We start from the raw sequence: 17,015 nt of genomic DNA, 5'->3' as shown, positions 1-17,015 counted from the left end.
TTAACGTATTTTGAATAGAGTGTTTGTTAAATGTACTGTTGGTATTGGTCAATGACCGTAATAAAATATATTCATTCACTTTCTTTGTATTTTTATTCTGTGTCCATTTTCTATCAATAAACTATCATTCCTTTCACAAATTGTCTAGTTTCATCTTGGTGAAACAGAGACTCTACTTTGACTGGGTCCTGAATAGATCAATCCTTCAGATTAAGACATCCAGTTATTAATCTTGCTGCCCTATTTTGGTCCAGCTGATGTTTCTGAACCTTGTTCAAAAGGTGACTTTGCAGTAATCTAAATGAGTGGTAATACCATAGCATGGATAAGTGGAGCAATCCTACCTCTGTCCAAGCAAAGTTGCAGACAATGTATCAGTACACGCTGATAAAAGGTGCTCTTCACCACTGAGGCCGCCTGCATCTTGTGACAGCAGTGGATGTGGAACCACTCCCAGAGTGCAAGCATGATCCTTTAGGAAGAGTGCAACACCCTCTAGAATATGCTGAAAACTACTCAAACAGGCAGATGAACTGCCTATTAGCTGCACCACCATCTTATTTGGAATGAGTCTGTTTATTTGCTCTCATCCAGTCCATTACCACACCGAATTTAAAATATCCACTGACTAAATGAAAATGAAACAGAGCTGGGAATTTCCAGTAGCATAGTTTCAAATAGTTTCTGTTTTTTAAGTTTGAGGCTCTGAGCAAGCTACTGAAGAAGCTGTTTGTTTTAGATATACCCTTCAGTTATTTTTCTTGAAAATTTTAACAAAAGAAATGTGAAAGCCTAAGTGAAAATGACAGTAAGGTTGTGACACCAATAACAAAAGCCAAGATGTATAAAGTTAAGCTGACACTCAATCCCTTAAATCACGCTATTGTGTTTCTTCTTCTTCTTCTTCTTTTTAAAGCAACAATATGAGTTAATGACAAGATGTCAGACTTTGAACTGCCTGGAATTTGTCATTTGGTGTTTGTGTCACAACCTTAATGTTATTTAAATGTAGTTTTTAGTATCTATTATTTAAAAGGTTTATTTTAAGACAGCAAAAAGCTTTGATAGAGTAAACCTCAAAGTATACTGCATTGCTGGTATGCTATTTCATTAGAAGTAGTGCATAAAACATACGCTGTTGACAAATCTAATACATTAAAGGTGAGATAGATGCACTTTAAAACAAGTGGCTGGCATCGTTATCTACAGTTCCTTTTATAAATTATTCCTCTTTTCCTTTTGACTGAACTTGTCATTATTTGCCTGAGTATGAATGTTATGCATCAGACTTTCAACATATTTGGACAAGTCATAAGCTACTTTGTTTAGAAAAAGTAAAGAGTAAGAAGAAACAATTTTAACTAATTATAATTCATATTAATATATACACAAAAGTTACAACTTTATCCAAAAGATACATTTCAAATCTTGCATTGTAAGAGATTTTAAACCACAGCCTACATATGTATACACAGTATGCTCAATATGGAAGCTATTATGGTTCCCCTGGAAGCAGATGTCTCCATATGCTCAGCCATATCAATTGTTAGAGAAAGGAATGGTAAACCAAATGCTGAGTCCCAATGAGGTATTCAGCATTACTATACCAATACCAGAATCAGTGTGACATAGTAATTAGAACCAGTGTGATATGGTAGTGGGGAAATTGTGCAAAACAACAGGGGGGGGGGGAGAAGTCCCACTTTATCCATAACCTTTAAATTACAGCCTAAGCGGCTGCACTGTATTTTTTAATTTATCAAATTACACATAACTCATAGTTCTGCCCTTACACTATTTGAAGTGGGGATGAAACTATATAATGCTACAAAATCCCTAATATGATGTCAGAAAATCTGTCAGGCAAATGAGGATAAAGCTCATGCTTCTATGAGCAACATCCTCTGAACGGAAATTCTTCTGTGCATATGGAGGACCTTTACCCATTTTGAGTATATTTGTTCTAAGACAATCCACACTCCCTGAATCAATATTATGATAGACTTGTCATTTTCTTTTATTATACAGTGCCGAGTATGAACCAATTGGATGGTATGGCTACTTCAAGAGGGGCAGGGGAGTTATCTACAACTTGAGTACGTCTTACTTATAGAAGTAGCCTCTCTAATCTTCCATGACCACTTAGCTGTAAAAGTAATTTCTGAAAAATGGTTCTTAGGGCCGACTGAGTTGTTGCCGCCATCTTGATTGGTCTCATCATGTCACTCCATGTGACATCTACAGCTGCTTTTCATATGGTTAGATTACTGCTGGGGTACTTAACTATGCAGTGTCAATATCAAACCTGCATGGTATGCAACCACAAGGTCCATTACCTGCAGCAGCAAGCAGATAACACATAAATAAGTCCAGAGTTGTTCAGCTATTGATTTTAAGTAGTTTATTAACACCACCTATTTTCCCTGGAGAGGGAAAGAATCGGCTAATCTCATACAATTATACTCTTCTGTATGCAATACTTAATAAATTATTTTACTTGATAAGCCTATCCATGGCTACTACTAGTCATAGAAGAGAAGGCTATCAGTGGCTACTAGTTATGAAGGCTATATGTTGCTGGGATCACAAGAATGAGGGTATATTTCATTAATGTCCTGCTTGTGGGCTTCCCATAGGTATCTGGCTGGCCACTGTGCAAACACAATATCAACTAGATAGGCCTTTGGTCTGATCCAGTACAGCACTTCCTATAACGTTTCTTTATTCATCAATTATTAAAAGGTTCAATAAAAAAACAATTTTTGTATCATAGAAACGAGGCTGTAAACATGGCTGGTACCTATTTTTGGTCAGAATTCTTGGAGTAATTTTATGTGATATATAAAAGACTAACCACTGTTACCATTAATCTTATTGTAAGCATTCAATTGACTGTATCACTTCTCTCCACAAAAAGTACAATTTTTCAGCAAAGCCATAAAATTATATGATGGCATTGGACAAGCTACTGTTTTAATAATAATAACCTATTTTTCAGGGAACCTTTAAGAATGAAGATGATAAATATTACAAAGCATTTATAATACTGTATTAATGCATCAACAGGGATACTACAAAATCATACTTAAGAACATTATAAAGCTATTTTAGTTAATTACTTTTCAACGAAGTGGATTAGAATAGTAAGTAGGTCAAAAGAGAGTACAAGATTACAAGTATACAGCACTGCCTTCTGATAAGGAATGCGGTATTACAGAAACATTCTCAAGTGGTACAGAAATTTAAGAATCACATTCCCTTTTCTACTAAATAATAAATTGTTTAAAAAGGATACTAACTTTAACAACATCCTGACGTGCAGATCATACAAACTTTACTCTAAAGAAATGAAAATAATGGATTGTTGTACCTATGATGATTTTACCTTTCAAGTCATGCTGAGTGAGGCTTACCCTATTTCTTTGATTCTAAGACGCACTTTTTCCCCCATATAAACATCTCTAAAAATGGGGTGCGTCTTAGAATCGCGGGTGTGTCTTAGGGTTTTTTTTTCTGTTGGTGGTACTGGAATTAGTGTGTGTCTTACAGTCGATGGCGTCTTACAATCGGAGAAATATGGTAATGTGCTCTAATAGGCTCAAAGTCCCCCACCCTCATCAAAACCAAACCAAAAAACCCTCTCACAAAATGCCACCACAGAAATGCAGGACTCCTGGGTTTATGTTTTCCCAGAAATACAAAAGATGCATCACTGTATGTGCACAACCAGACTCTAAAATGAAGATTCTCATACTCCGCCACAGAAATATCTGTAAATCAAGAAATCTGAGCCTGTACACGAACTAAGTAGATGAAGTCCCCTATCCAAAAGTGTTCCCCTGAGCCAATGTTGAAATAACACACTTGTGTTATGGTTGTAGCTTTTATAAGGTCAGAGTACAAGCCGTAAGTTAAGAAGAGGAGGCCTCCAGAGACAATACAAAGATGATCGAGAAGGTAGGATTGTGATTCTGGAAATAATGCTTTGACGCCTCCAAATATCTCACAATTCCAGGCAACTGGGATCTTGAGGCAGTGCCAATCAGTTACCTCTCTAAATAAAGAGATATTGGACTCCACTTGGAACAGGAAGAAAACCCAGGCAGTATCTTCTGACAACCTCTTTACTGAAATAGCACAATACGTTGTAGGTGAGTCACTCAGAATACCCATTGCATAGGCTTACCAAAACAAAGTTTTAACTACAGCAAAAAAGATTTGAAAACAATATTTAACTCTGTTTAGAATGTTATTCATTCTTATTCTGTTTATTACCAGGTGTATGTTTTCTCTAACTTGACCTTTAAACTAGTTAGGTGGCTACAAGAGAGAGTGTCTTCTCAGTTGTGGCACTCTACTTTTGGAATGCTCTCTCCTACAAGGTTTGCATGGTGCCTACATTGTTATCTTTTCAGTGCCAGGCAAAGACCTTTCTTTTCTTCCAGGCATTTTAGAGACCTAGTTCTATATATATTTTAATGACTGTTTTATCTATTCCTGTGCTGCCTGTTTGCTATTGTATTTTATCCTTTTAAATATTCTATGGTATTTTATATTTTAACTGTTGGTATTTTAGTCTTTTAATTGTTTATAATCAACCCAGAGAACATTTGTTTATGGGCTGACTTAAAATAATAAATAATATATATTTTTTTGCTAATTTCAGTAGAATCTTTCCCATCTCTATATATGTTATTCTCTCTCCCCCCCTTCAGTCTATTTTCCCCACATTCATTATTTATTTATTTATTACATTTTTATACCACCCAATAGCCAAAGCTCTCTGGGCGGTTCACAAAAATTCATAGAATTGTCTCCGGTTAATATTCATAGAATTGTCTCCGGTTAATATTTGTTTTTCTTTGTATTTCCAGTCTTCATATTTTGACATTTCCCCCTTCTCTTTTCTTTCTGTCATTCCATTACTGATGGTGCTGCTTTTTCTTTTCTCCTTTTGTCTTACTGGTTTGAATCCATAAACTGTTAGCCCATTCCTACCCCATTTTGCATCCTAACTATTAATAATCATCAGAACTTACTTAAGATTCCACTTCTAATCTTTGTCACTTCTTAGCATGATCAAAACATTCCACAGTGGCTTATTTAAGCCACTGTGAGTTGTGGTGCATGCCAGGTAGGATTTGCATATTCAACGCCTGGTGATAGCTTCTTGAGAGGTGCAAACCTGGGGACTATGTGTTATGTGAGGATTAAATAACCTTTGCATAACCTATGGTCTTGTATCATGTGAGGGATGTTTAATTCATGCAGCTTGATGTATGTATGCTATACTGAGATTGAATACTACTGAATTCAACAAGTCTTACTTTCAAGTAAGTGTCAACAGGATTGCAGCGTTAACTGCATATTTAATATCTTTTAAAACATTGAACAGAGCTTGAAAAATTGTTTTCTTAGTAAAGCAGTTTGATGTTTTAACTGGATTCCTTCACAAAGCTTTTAACAAAACAATGCACTTTTCATGAATCAATAATAAGGCTGCAATAGGCACACCAACTTTGGAGTACATCCCTCTGAAGCCCCTGGAATTCATATCTGAGTAGGAATGCTTAGGATTGGGTTGCACAGATTCCCCCCCCAATATATATATATATATATATATATATATATATATATAAAACAAAACAACCTTAATCCTAAAGAGATAAAGGGAATCCAATGTTTTAAATTACATTGGCTTTCATTTATTTCAGTAATGCCATTAAGAATGTAAACGTTAATATACATGTCTATAGTTACTGGTGAGGCCTCCCCCCCACCCCCAATCTTGTTGGCAGAACTATCATTATATTTAGTCAGTATTTGGTAGAGCTTATTTCTGAGTTTCAAGGATTGCACTGTAAATGCATTTACTTCAATGGTGCTTTAGTTAATATTAAACAACACTAACTGTGAGGAGGGAGGATGTCTAGCAAACAAATGTTCACCATGTTGGCGTATTACAGCGGACACAGTCTTGTGACAACTTGTTGACTAACAGGGCAGTACTATAAATGTCTACTCAGAAGTAAGCTCCATTGAGTTCAATGGGTTTACAACCACAAAATGTATAAGATTGCAAACTAACACAGATGTATCGTGTGCGTGGCATGGGCCTCAATACAACTTCTAACTTCCAGAGGAAGTAGCCGTATTAACGAAGAGTCCTGTGGCGCTTTAAAGACTAACACATTTATTAGTGATCACCTTTTGTGGACTAGAGTCCGCTTCATCAAATGCAGTGCTGAACAATCTGCAGAAGCTTATGCTATAATGAATGTATCTGTTAATCTTTAGGGTACCACAGGAGTTATTTGTTGTTTGGGGAGGGCAGCATTTGAAGAGAACTCGCATCCCAGAGATGGGAGGCGGGGGTTTAAGAGGGTGGCGAAAGAAAGGCGGGAGGAGGGGGCCTGAGAGGCCGAGAGAGAGACAGCGCCGAGCCCGCTTACCACTACCCCGGCGGATTGCGACGTCACTTACCAGGTAGGCCGGGCCCCGCTCCTCTCAGCGCCGGGTAGCCCCGGAGACCAACAAGCGTCAGTAACAACGGCCCGGAACGGCTGGGCTCAAACATCCGGAGGAGGAGGAGCTACTCAGCCTCAGCCGCGCGCGCGAATGAGGGGCGGAGGAAGAAGCCGCCGGAGTAATGAGGGAGAGTTACGGCGATGGGCACGCCGGTTGAGTAGAAGTAGCGTGAGGTAGGGCGGTATTTACGCGCGTGAAGGCTTCGCTGAGGCGGCCAGAGATGCGCACTTTTTCTGTAGCTGTATGGAGAATAATACACTTACACAAAATCCACCGTCGACTCTTCTTCTTTCGCAGGTTGGTACCGCGCCTCCCTCCGCCTCTCCCCAATCCGCGTTTCCCGCTTCTGAATGCTCGCGGCTCTGGCTTGCATTTGCTCTTTACGGTGCTACAAATGAGGACGCTTTTCATGTAACACTTGTAGCGTAGTAGAGTACGTAATTCCTTTAGAAGTCTGAGAGGGCAGCAGAACTATTGCGAGATGCTTCTTGGTCCCCACCAGATAGTTGCAAAGTTCTATTTTCGGTGGACTTGGAACACCCGAGGAAGTAAGCGGGGCCCTGAACAAATTGTCCAATCGTTGTTGGTTTACTTGGAAGTAAGTCCTGCTGAATTCAGTGGGGTTCATTATCTAGAAAATGTACATTGGGTTGAAGGCTTACTCTGTTGTTTACCAAATTTGGTTTGGACGATAGGCATACACATATTTAATTATTTTAGCCCTAGAAAGAAAGCGGGAATCCTGGAAAGATTATTGATTTTGCATAACACAACTGGTTCAAATTATTTTAGTAGAATTACTCAAGAAGTGCATGGATATTTGTATGACCTAAGCCTCAAGCATATCTTCTTCTTCTCTGTGTGTTTTGGGCATCTCATTTTTAAACAGATGGAAAGTGGCAACCAAAAACCAAGAATCCAGCTAACCGGATTTAAGAACCAAGAAAAGAAGACCTTAGTAGAATTGCTTCAGAAACTAGGCTGTGTTTTCTTTGACACTGAGGTAAATGATAATAATTGATAAAAAATACATAAAATGCCCAGAGTTGTTACTTTACAGTAAAGTTAAGTGCATAAAACAATTTTGCAATAGTCTCTGGTTTGAAATTAAGTTAAATATCTTGCCTTGTTCCTCTTTAAAATTTGTGTGCAATTTTTAGTGACACCTGTGTGGTTTTTGTTTTTGTTAGCAATACAGAAATTGCACACACCTTATAGCAAAGCGGCCATGCAAGAGTGAAAAGTTCTTAGCAGCTTGTGCAGCCGGTGAGTATTATATGCTGTACTTGGGTTTTTTAATATGGCCCAAGAACCAGAAAGCTCTGAGCCATGGAATCATTACAAAGCAATGGGAGGGAAAGGCTTTGGAGGAATTGCAGAGGCCCTGACATGGTCCCTTATGCTGCCTATATCTTGAGATAATGAGGAAAGTTGCTTTTGAAATGAGTGCGACATAGCCTATTGACTTAAAGCGGGGGGAAACAATAGCATAACCTTGCTTTTTAGTTACTGGGCCTGTTTAAATTATCACAGGAGTGGGGTGGGTAGCAGAACCACACTGCGGAAAAGGGTAAGGGAACCACCACAAGCATGTCCCCCACATGATTGTGAAACCATACTGGACAGTGTGGTTTGCTTACCTCTCCTCTACCCACGGTCCCGTCATCATCCTCCCACTTCTGCAGCCATGCATCCCAGTGGCAACCATGGCTGGAACAGGGTTGCGCAGCCACACAACCATTGCTAGGTGATTGCGACCATAGAGATTTGGACACATGGGCTATAGTATTGCCCACACTTCCAGCCACTCTCGGCAGCTGTCTCCATGGTCATCTAGATTTTTCCACAGAGAGCCTGATAGATGACGCGGTAAGCCTCCCCAGGGCCCCATACCCACTCTGCAGTGTAACGAGGGTGGGTAGTGTACCTGTGGTGGGAGGGAAAAACTCCCTCTACACGACACTCCAATCCCTCATGGGTTGGTCCTAAACATGACCCACAGTGGGTTACATGTCATCTGAACCCAGTCACTAGGCTTATAAGGGTAAGTGGTAATGTAATAACCTGACTTCAAGCATGATAAATCACAGCGAACTCAATGTCATCATTCCTTGTATGAAGTTCAAAAGCTCTAGCTCAGCCACTGCATGTATTTCAAGACAGTAGAGAACCACCAAGGCCTCTCAAATCCTCTACTTTACCTATATCAGCTGATTGCATGTCATAATTTCGTCATTGGTTTTGTGATACTGGGAATTTTTAGAGTCCAGTGTATATGAATGGTTAGCCCACACTTGCTCAATTCTTTTTCTGAGCTCTTCCAGGCTTACTAGGTGATAAACAGCAAATAATGGATGCAAAATTGAGAGGCTTCCTACCCCTTCCAGGTGCAAGAAGCTGCAGTAATTTAACTCCAATATTGCTGCAGTTAAAAATCTCATAATTGGATCTTGAGGTTTTTTAATTTTTTTTGAAGAGTCAGTACCAGCAGGTATGTTCTACTTGTGGCAAGGCACAGGGACAAGACTCAGACTCATCCGAGGTTCACTCTGATGGGTTGCCATATGTAGAAAGTAGACTCCAGGGCATAGTCAGTATGGTTCCTTAGAAGCATATTTTTTTGAAATCTAACAGGTTTGCAAATAGCCAGTCACCTAAGGCAAGAATGCTCTCTGCGTGACCTAGAATTCGCACTTGTGATTTTCTTTCATGCTACCTATAACTAATATTGGTATTTGGGAGCAAACAGTTTAATAACCAGTTTTTATAAGCTAATAACTTTTGTTCATTTGCTTTCAAGACTGACCTAGGATCAGGATGAAAGCAATATGTACTCAAGTATACAGACGATTTACTATAAGAATCCCTCCAAAATAGCTAGCTTAGTAAAGTGCCCCAAATCTCTCATGAATATTTATAAGGTTATAAATAAAATATCCAATTCATTTATATCCAATTCATTACTAATAGAGTTAGTATCGCAGGGTCTCCGTCATTCTAATACCAGTGTTCATTTTTCAGTTGATCTTTTCAATGCAGTGAGTGTTCCCAAATTTTTTTGGTCAATTCTATTCTGTTGTTGTTTTTTATTATAAAACCAGCTCTTGTTTATCTAATGCTGGGGGTGGGGGAGGCAGACTTCAATCTTGCAGGATCTGTTTTGCTCTTTACTAGAACCTTGAGGTCCACCAATTGGAACCAGATGCAAAATGGAGGCTCAGGTAACGGAGCAAATAATTGAACCCCATGAGCCATACACTGGGATGAACTGCATACATGATTACAAATCCACATCCTCAGCTACTACAGATCAGAGATTCTAACAGCCTAATGTTTAACAATAGCAATTTTTAGGTTGACAGTTGGGAGTTGGAGGCCCTTACAGAACTACTGCAAATCACCCAGAGATCTACCAGTAGATCCTGATGTACATTCTGCTCACCCCTGATATAAAGGAACAGGTTTTACATAATTCTGTAAGTTTACCGTTGGTTTTGGCTCAAGTTTTAATAATAAAAAATAACTTTGGGTGCAGTCCTACCGTCACCATTTTGGCTGGTCCTCCTAATGATACCAAAAGGGGAGAACTGCCTCCCATTTGGCAAGGTTCTCGCAGAAATGCCGCTGAACAGTGGAAAGGGTCCACTGGCCATGCCCCTCTGCCAGTCCTGAGCATTGCATAAACGATATGGGAAAGAGTGCATCTAAGCTGACTTCTACACCCCCACCCCATTAATTATTATTATTATTATTATTATTATTATTATTATTATTTATTTATATAGCACCATTCCCCACAAACAGCAGGAATCTGCATCAGGATAGGACCAAACTTAAGTAATTCCTTTGCAATGACTTCAGTCAGGTTGAACAGGATGATACAGAGGTCTTTCTTCCTATCATCTACAGTTTGGATACTGCAGACATCCCACAGCTCACTATAATAGATTGGTGCAAATATGACTGCAGGATTGCTCACCATTATCTTCATCAAGATCCGTTTCTTACATTATCACCACATATATTTAATTTATATAGAAAAAATGTGAGTTTTTCTTCCCAAATATCAAATCTCCATAATTGACTATCTAAATTTAAATCTTCATCTTTAATAATTGATCCTAATGGTGAAAACTTTTGCTTACATTTATCCAAAACATTAGGTGAAAATTTCTGCTTACATTTATCCAAAACGTTAGGTGAAAATTTCTGCTTACATTTATCCAAAACATCTAAACATTAATTAACAATAAACCTACCAATGCTATAATATATATTGATAATATGTATTTTACATATATCCATAATTGATATCCATAATAAAGGTTTTAAGGCTGCAATCCTAAAATCCTGGGAGGGCATCCCTGGGGACATTGGATGCTGTGGACCTCCCATCTCCTCCTGTGGAGTTCTTCCCTGGACTGTAGCAGATCTTTCCACCACAATAGAGCCAAAAGCTGGGCATTTGGGGGTGGGGCTGAGGAACCTAGGCCCCCTCACTAATTTGATATGCCTCCCAGCATGCTGAAGACTACACCAGACCAAGGGGTAATGTAGTAAATTCTGTCCTCTTAAAGCCAATGGGAAGAGGTGGAAGGGCATTCTCCACCCCCACCCCCACCCCTGGCCGCCCTGCCCCAGCTGTCACAAGCCAGCATGGCTTAGGAATTTGTAATTTCTGGTCTGTGGACCTCTTCTGCCTTGAATTTAGGATTGATCTAGCTTTATATTTTTACAGCAGTTTTTTTTCTGCAAGGGAAAATAATATGTTGTGTTTAAAATCATTGTACTAACTATAATAACATATTTGCCTAATAATATATTTTTTTAAAAAAATTGAATCCCTAAATATTCTTTATTCACGCATTACATGGTGTTGTACTATCCATTCTTTCCATTCCAAATAAAAAATTGATAACTTTCTGCCATTCTTGTATGTTTTTATCATCATCCAGGATATTTTATTTATTTATTTATTTATTTATGGATTTTTATGCCGCCATTCAGCCAAAAAAGGCTCTCATGGCGGCTTACAAAAGTATTTCTTGACAGTGGTTTGTCTTGACTCATCACACTTGGAGCAAACTGTAATTTCCCAAGTTCAGACATCCCAGAGAAAACGGAAGGTTTTGATCTCATGTAGAAGGGGAGTAAGTGAGCCTAAGTCCTGTGCAGACTTGTTCCCATAATGTTAAACCATTACATCTGAACCAAGCCATAACTTACGTTACACCTACATATACCTTAAACTTTCTTGTGTCAGTATCAAGGAAAATAAAACTTTTTGACCTGATATCTCTGATTCTTAGAAGTTTGTTGCAGCTGCTTATTAGTGGAAACTATCCAAATGAAAGAAACATGTGCTAGATTTTTTTTTAGTACATGGAGTCATTGTAATATCTGACTGTTTATTTATTTATTATGCCTGTATTGTCCTCCCTTCCCCCACAATAAATCCATCAAAGCTAGTGATAGCCTGCCTCTTGTATGGTGGAACATTTTCCACCAAGAAATAGTAATGCAGTGTAATGGTTCTTAAACAAAAAGCATATGAGAGTACCTTCCCCCACCCCACCCCTTCCCATCAGATGATTGCTGGCATCCAAAGCTAGCACCTATAGAAGTACCATCTGGTAAAATGCTGCCGTGCAGTGGCACAATCTGCTGTGCTGTGCTGTGAAATTGATTAGGATCAGAGTTTTAGTTGCTTCACTATGAAATATGCTGTAGTTCACTTTTGAATAAAGGGCATGATACTGCTGCTATTGATATCCTGAAAACATGGGAAAATGTGGTTTGGGAAAAGGAAAAAAGAAGTCAGCATTATCAGAATCACATCAAAATAAGCATAATAAATACACAATGTGGTTCCAATAGAAAATAAATCAGTATGGGGGTTAGGGTGGGAAATACTGTCACAAAATAATTCCTTCTAAAATTTATACTGGCTAAGTTTATGGAGTTCTTCAAAATTAGGGGAGTCACTGTGCTTTAATTGTGCTTTTTAGTATTTGTTACCTGGTAGATCAAGGGTATTTATGGCACATACTTTGAAGGTGAAAGGTGTTGCAGAAATATGAGTGTGCTATATTTTTCTTTGAGTGTAGAATTTGACAACATAGAGGAATGCATATGAAATACATTAAAGCAGAAAAAAAGATTCAGGTAGATTTTGTTAAAAGGATCCTTGAGCAGAAATGGACAAAAGATTTAGTCACTTGTTTGCTGTTGTTACCTGCCAAGTCTGTATGGGTTTTGAATTCAGGTATTCCTTAACCTTGTGATCAGAGTACGTACCTAAAGAACCACATTTTATTACTTTAAAACATGATTAAAGCTGCAATGCAGTATGCACTTTCCCAGGAGTAAGTCCTATAGACATACATAGGCTTGCATTGTAAAAGTTGTACATAATACATACTAATGCTAAATAAGCAGACATCCATTTTTTAAGATGAATTATTATATGAAAAATAAAATCACATTATTTAATTATGTGCTACAAAAGCATGTTAATGTTCTAGAAAACATTAGTGTTAGTATACATTAAAATTTCTACTTGCCTTAACAGAGGTTGTTGCTAATTTTGATATTTGATCTTCATTTGATTGCCATTTCTCTGCACAAAAATTCTTTTGCGAATGACAGTTCATTTGCTTTCCAGGAAAGTGGATACTAACTAAGGACTACATAATTAATAGTGCCGAAAGTGGCAGATGGCTTGATGAAACAACTTACGAATGGGGATATAAAATTGAAAAAGGCTCCCATTATTCACCTCAAATGCAATCTGCACCTAAAAGATGGCGCGAAGAACTGACACACTCTGGTGCTGCAGGGGCCTTCCACAGATGGAAAGTTGTTCTCCTTGTTATAGGAGGTGATAAACGAAAGGATTCTTTCATAAGGTAAGATGAAACCTCCTTAAAACTGAAGTAATGACTGCTTAATTCACTCTGATTTAGGTGAAAGTAGTTTTGTGGTGGTGTTTTTCTCATTTATTCTGGCCCACAGCAATTCTGCTATAGGGAAACTTCAAATACTTTTTCTTTACACAAAGATACTTGGGGTAGGGAATTTATTCTGCAGCAGAATAAATTACACACACCACAACTGTTGTGTATAGATAATGTTGTGTTCTTCTGCCTGCTACTTTGTATTCTGTGTTTCAGGAGGGTTGTAATTGGAACAAAATATAACATTGAGTTTCACTGGAGTTGCTTAGCTTGGGAAAAAGGAGAGTAAGGGTAGAATTGATAGAAGCGTCCAAAATTATGTATATGGCTTGGAGAATGCGAATAGGGAGACATTTTTCTCCCCCGCTCAAAATGCTGGAACCTGGGATCATCTCGTGAAATTTATTGGTGGTCGATTCAGGACAGATAAAAGGACTTCCCACAGCACTTAGTTAAACTGTGGAATTCGCTATCACAAGATACAGTGATGGCCACCAATTTGGATGGCTTTAAAAGGGGATTAGAGGAGAAGGCTATCAGTGGCTACTAGCCCTAATGGCTATGTGCTTCCCCCGGTATCAGAGTCAGTATGCCTATATACACCAGTTGCATGGGATCATAGGCAGGAGGGAGTTGTTGCACTTGTGTCCTGCTTGTGGATTCCTGGTTGACAGCTGGTTGGCTGTCAGAATGCTGGATTAGATAGACCCATGCTGGATTAGGTAGACCCAGCATGGCTCTTCTTATGTACATCAAGCTTATAATATGTATTGTTCCATTCTTTCAGAATTCTAGAAGCAGGAAAAGCAAATATATACACAACATTAAGTGCACCAAAGGATATTACTCATGTGTTAACTAATAATTCAGCATTAAGTGAAGAAAGTGAGAAACATCTCTTTGGAGCACCATACTATCCAGTTCGTTATTTAGGGAATTATCTCTTAGAGGCAAGTATATTTGAAAAAAATGAGACTCTTGTATGTTTCATGCTTTAAACATAATTGTCAATTTACACCATACTTCAAGCCCAACTAGAAGAGGGTCAAATTATCATAGAATTAATGTTTACAACTGTGTTTGTCCTCTAAAATTCTTTATGTTCTTCATTAGTACTTACGGTCTTGGAGAGCAGATTATTTTTGATGTGATTGAGTCCATTATCTTGGTTGCATTGCATGCAAGAGGCTGTGTCAAATATGACAGCATTCTGGAAATGTTGAGCCAGACTATATGTTGAGACAAGCAAATGCTGAATAGAATTAGGAAACAGGTAGGGAGAGTTGGAGACTTAGGGGAAAACTGTGCTGTGACTTCAGATTATGGTTGCTTTTAATTGATCAAGTCCTGGCTTGTTAAACCTGGATATGTACGAGCAACATGCACCTACATACAGACCTCTCTTTTTTTAGTAGTTTTGTGCCTCTCTTGTCATGAGCTGCAAAACAAGTCAGGCGTAAGCAAAGTTTCATCTTACATTCAAATGGGAACTATTGTTGATGGTTTCCAAACAAGCCAGAATCAGAAGCCTGTCAAAAACCATGGTTTAAAGTTGCTTTATGAATCCTAGCTTGTTTGGAACCTCTTAACTATAGCTACCAGTTCACATATATTGGGAAGCTATGATTGAGTCCATCTTCCTGGCTTAAGCAAAGGGGCTGCATAGGGTGCATGTTGTTCATGCATATGGATTTATGGCTTTCTGTGAACAGGGCCCATTTCTGCAACCCAATTAGGTAGAGAACAAGTTTCATTGCATAGATCATCTGACTAGGTGCTCATACTTAGTAGTCAGGGCTGTGAGCATGGTTCCCAGTGCTGGATTGGGACTTGTACTTGGTAGTCTAACATGGTTGGAGCATCTGATGTATGTATGCAACCCTATCAACATCACACACTGTATAATCAAATGCACTTTTGTGTCTGCCTCATGATGCCAATGGGAATGCACATCCTCATTTGCTGTTTGGGGCTATTTGTGATTGTTACCAGCACATTGCTAGTTGAACTGAAAACCTTCTGTGTGACCACATATAGATTCAACAAATATTCTTTCTAAATATATTTTCACTCATTCACAGTTGTTTCAATAATACTTTCTAATCCCAGAGTGCTTTGTGTATTTGGGTTTCAACTGTAATTGCCCTGAGTTTGTGTTGGTTCACCATACTTATACAGATAATAATACATCTTCTGTGTTGACCAGAATGAAATTAAAAGTGATATTGAAAAATGCCAGGGAAACAATCTTAAAGCTGAACAAGAATCGAGAGAGATGATGGCCAACGTGCATCTTGGTGAAATGAGAAGTACACTAGTAAAGCATATTTATTTTCAACAGGTAAAATCCAGTCTATTTAAGTTTCTTATTTTATGGGAAAACTATAGAGAAAAAGATATTTGCAGAGAAAAATATGCAAGATAAACAAGTCTCAATCAAAGTGAACCTCAATTACTTGCACATATTTTTTCTTTCTTTGGCCTTTGCTAGATGAGGGTTTAGCCCAGGCTGACACCCGGGCTCACCCCTGTGCGTCCAGATGACGCACAGGGGATCCCGGGGTCAGGCAGGGGTCAACTCTCCCTTGCCCCGGGGTAATGGGCTCCACTTGTAGCCTGGTATTTCCCACGGTGTCGGGCTGAACCCGAGACCACGAGCGTGTAGCCCGTTCCGCAGCTTCTACCGGCTTCGGCGGATTACTCACGAGGAGCCGGGAGAAGCCGCGCATGGAGCACAGCGCTCCACAGGAGCGCTGGGCCCATCTGAGCAGGGGGAGAGATTGGGGGGGGGAGATCGGAGCCAGGGAGAGATTGGGGGTGGGGGGGAGCGAGGAAACCTTCCGCAGCTAATGGTCTGTGTTTGACTCTGCCATGCTTTTTCTTAACTTGAAGTCTGTGGGCCAATGGCATCTGTTAGTGGGTCTTATATCTCTATCCTGGAATTTTTATCCCATGTGCCATACACCAACACTTGCATGCCCACTTACTGGGAAGCTGTAGAAAAAATAATAATACTCAAAGGGCCAAAACAGAATATGTTACAGTTGCCCACTTAGCAGCTGAATTGGAAGGCGTTCCAGCTGCAGGAAACTTTGTAAAATACACGCACAACCATTTGTGTATTATTTGAGAGGGAAAGAGAGATGATCAAACTTACTGTTAAAATGTTATCAGAAATAATTTATTTAGACCTCTGTCGTTACATCTAAGACCTCAGATTTCCTACCTTCATTAGCCTAAAAATCCTTTGCTGTGAGCCTTTGATACTAATCCTCAGTACTCTCACTAGAACTCAAAAGGGACTGACTTCCAAATATATTTAGGATAATGTTTTCTTTTGAAATATTATTAAGGAAATTGTCAGTAATCATATATGTTTATATTAAGTCAACTTGCTTTTTAATCTACAGGCTATGCTAAGCAAATATACTCAAATAGACCAAATGAATGAGTGCAGAAAAGAGGTAAGATTTTTTGTGGGGCGAGGGGAGGAGAGGCTGCTTTAATTCGATGTCAATCTTGAGTGTGGAT

General features: G+C 38.9%; 2 protein-coding genes across 3 annotated transcripts in view; one reads left to right on the top strand and one right to left on the bottom strand.

The window, feature by feature from the left end:
* Positions 1 to 6,557, bottom strand: part of KIAA0825 (KIAA0825 ortholog) — a 247,300-nt gene extending 240,743 nt beyond the window's left edge. Inside the window, exon 1 of the mRNA XM_063129596.1 lies at positions 6,484 to 6,557. The gene's annotated coding sequence lies outside the window, so the exon portion shown is untranslated. The remainder of the gene's footprint in view (positions 1 to 6,483) is intronic.
* Positions 6,558 to 7,417: 860 nt separating this feature from the next.
* The window catches only part of SLF1 (SMC5-SMC6 complex localization factor 1), a 36,970-nt gene continuing 27,372 nt past the window's right edge, over positions 7,418 to 17,015 (top strand). For both annotated transcript variants that reach the window (XM_063129594.1, XM_063129595.1), the window contains exons 1-6: positions 7,418 to 7,531; positions 7,719 to 7,794; positions 13,193 to 13,436; positions 14,272 to 14,434; positions 15,691 to 15,825; positions 16,895 to 16,948. In XM_063129594.1, the coding sequence (XP_062985664.1) occupies positions 7,418 to 7,531; positions 7,719 to 7,794; positions 13,193 to 13,436; positions 14,272 to 14,434; positions 15,691 to 15,825; positions 16,895 to 16,948 (786 nt within the window). The remainder of the gene's footprint in view (positions 7,532 to 7,718; positions 7,795 to 13,192; positions 13,437 to 14,271; positions 14,435 to 15,690; positions 15,826 to 16,894; positions 16,949 to 17,015) is intronic.

The sequence above is a fragment of the Elgaria multicarinata genome, chromosome 6 (assembly GCF_023053635.1).
Source record: "Elgaria multicarinata webbii isolate HBS135686 ecotype San Diego chromosome 6, rElgMul1.1.pri, whole genome shotgun sequence".
In the NCBI taxonomy this organism is placed as follows: domain Eukaryota; kingdom Metazoa; phylum Chordata; class Lepidosauria; order Squamata; family Anguidae; genus Elgaria; species Elgaria multicarinata.
This window is presented reverse-complemented; position numbering and strand designations above follow the sequence as displayed.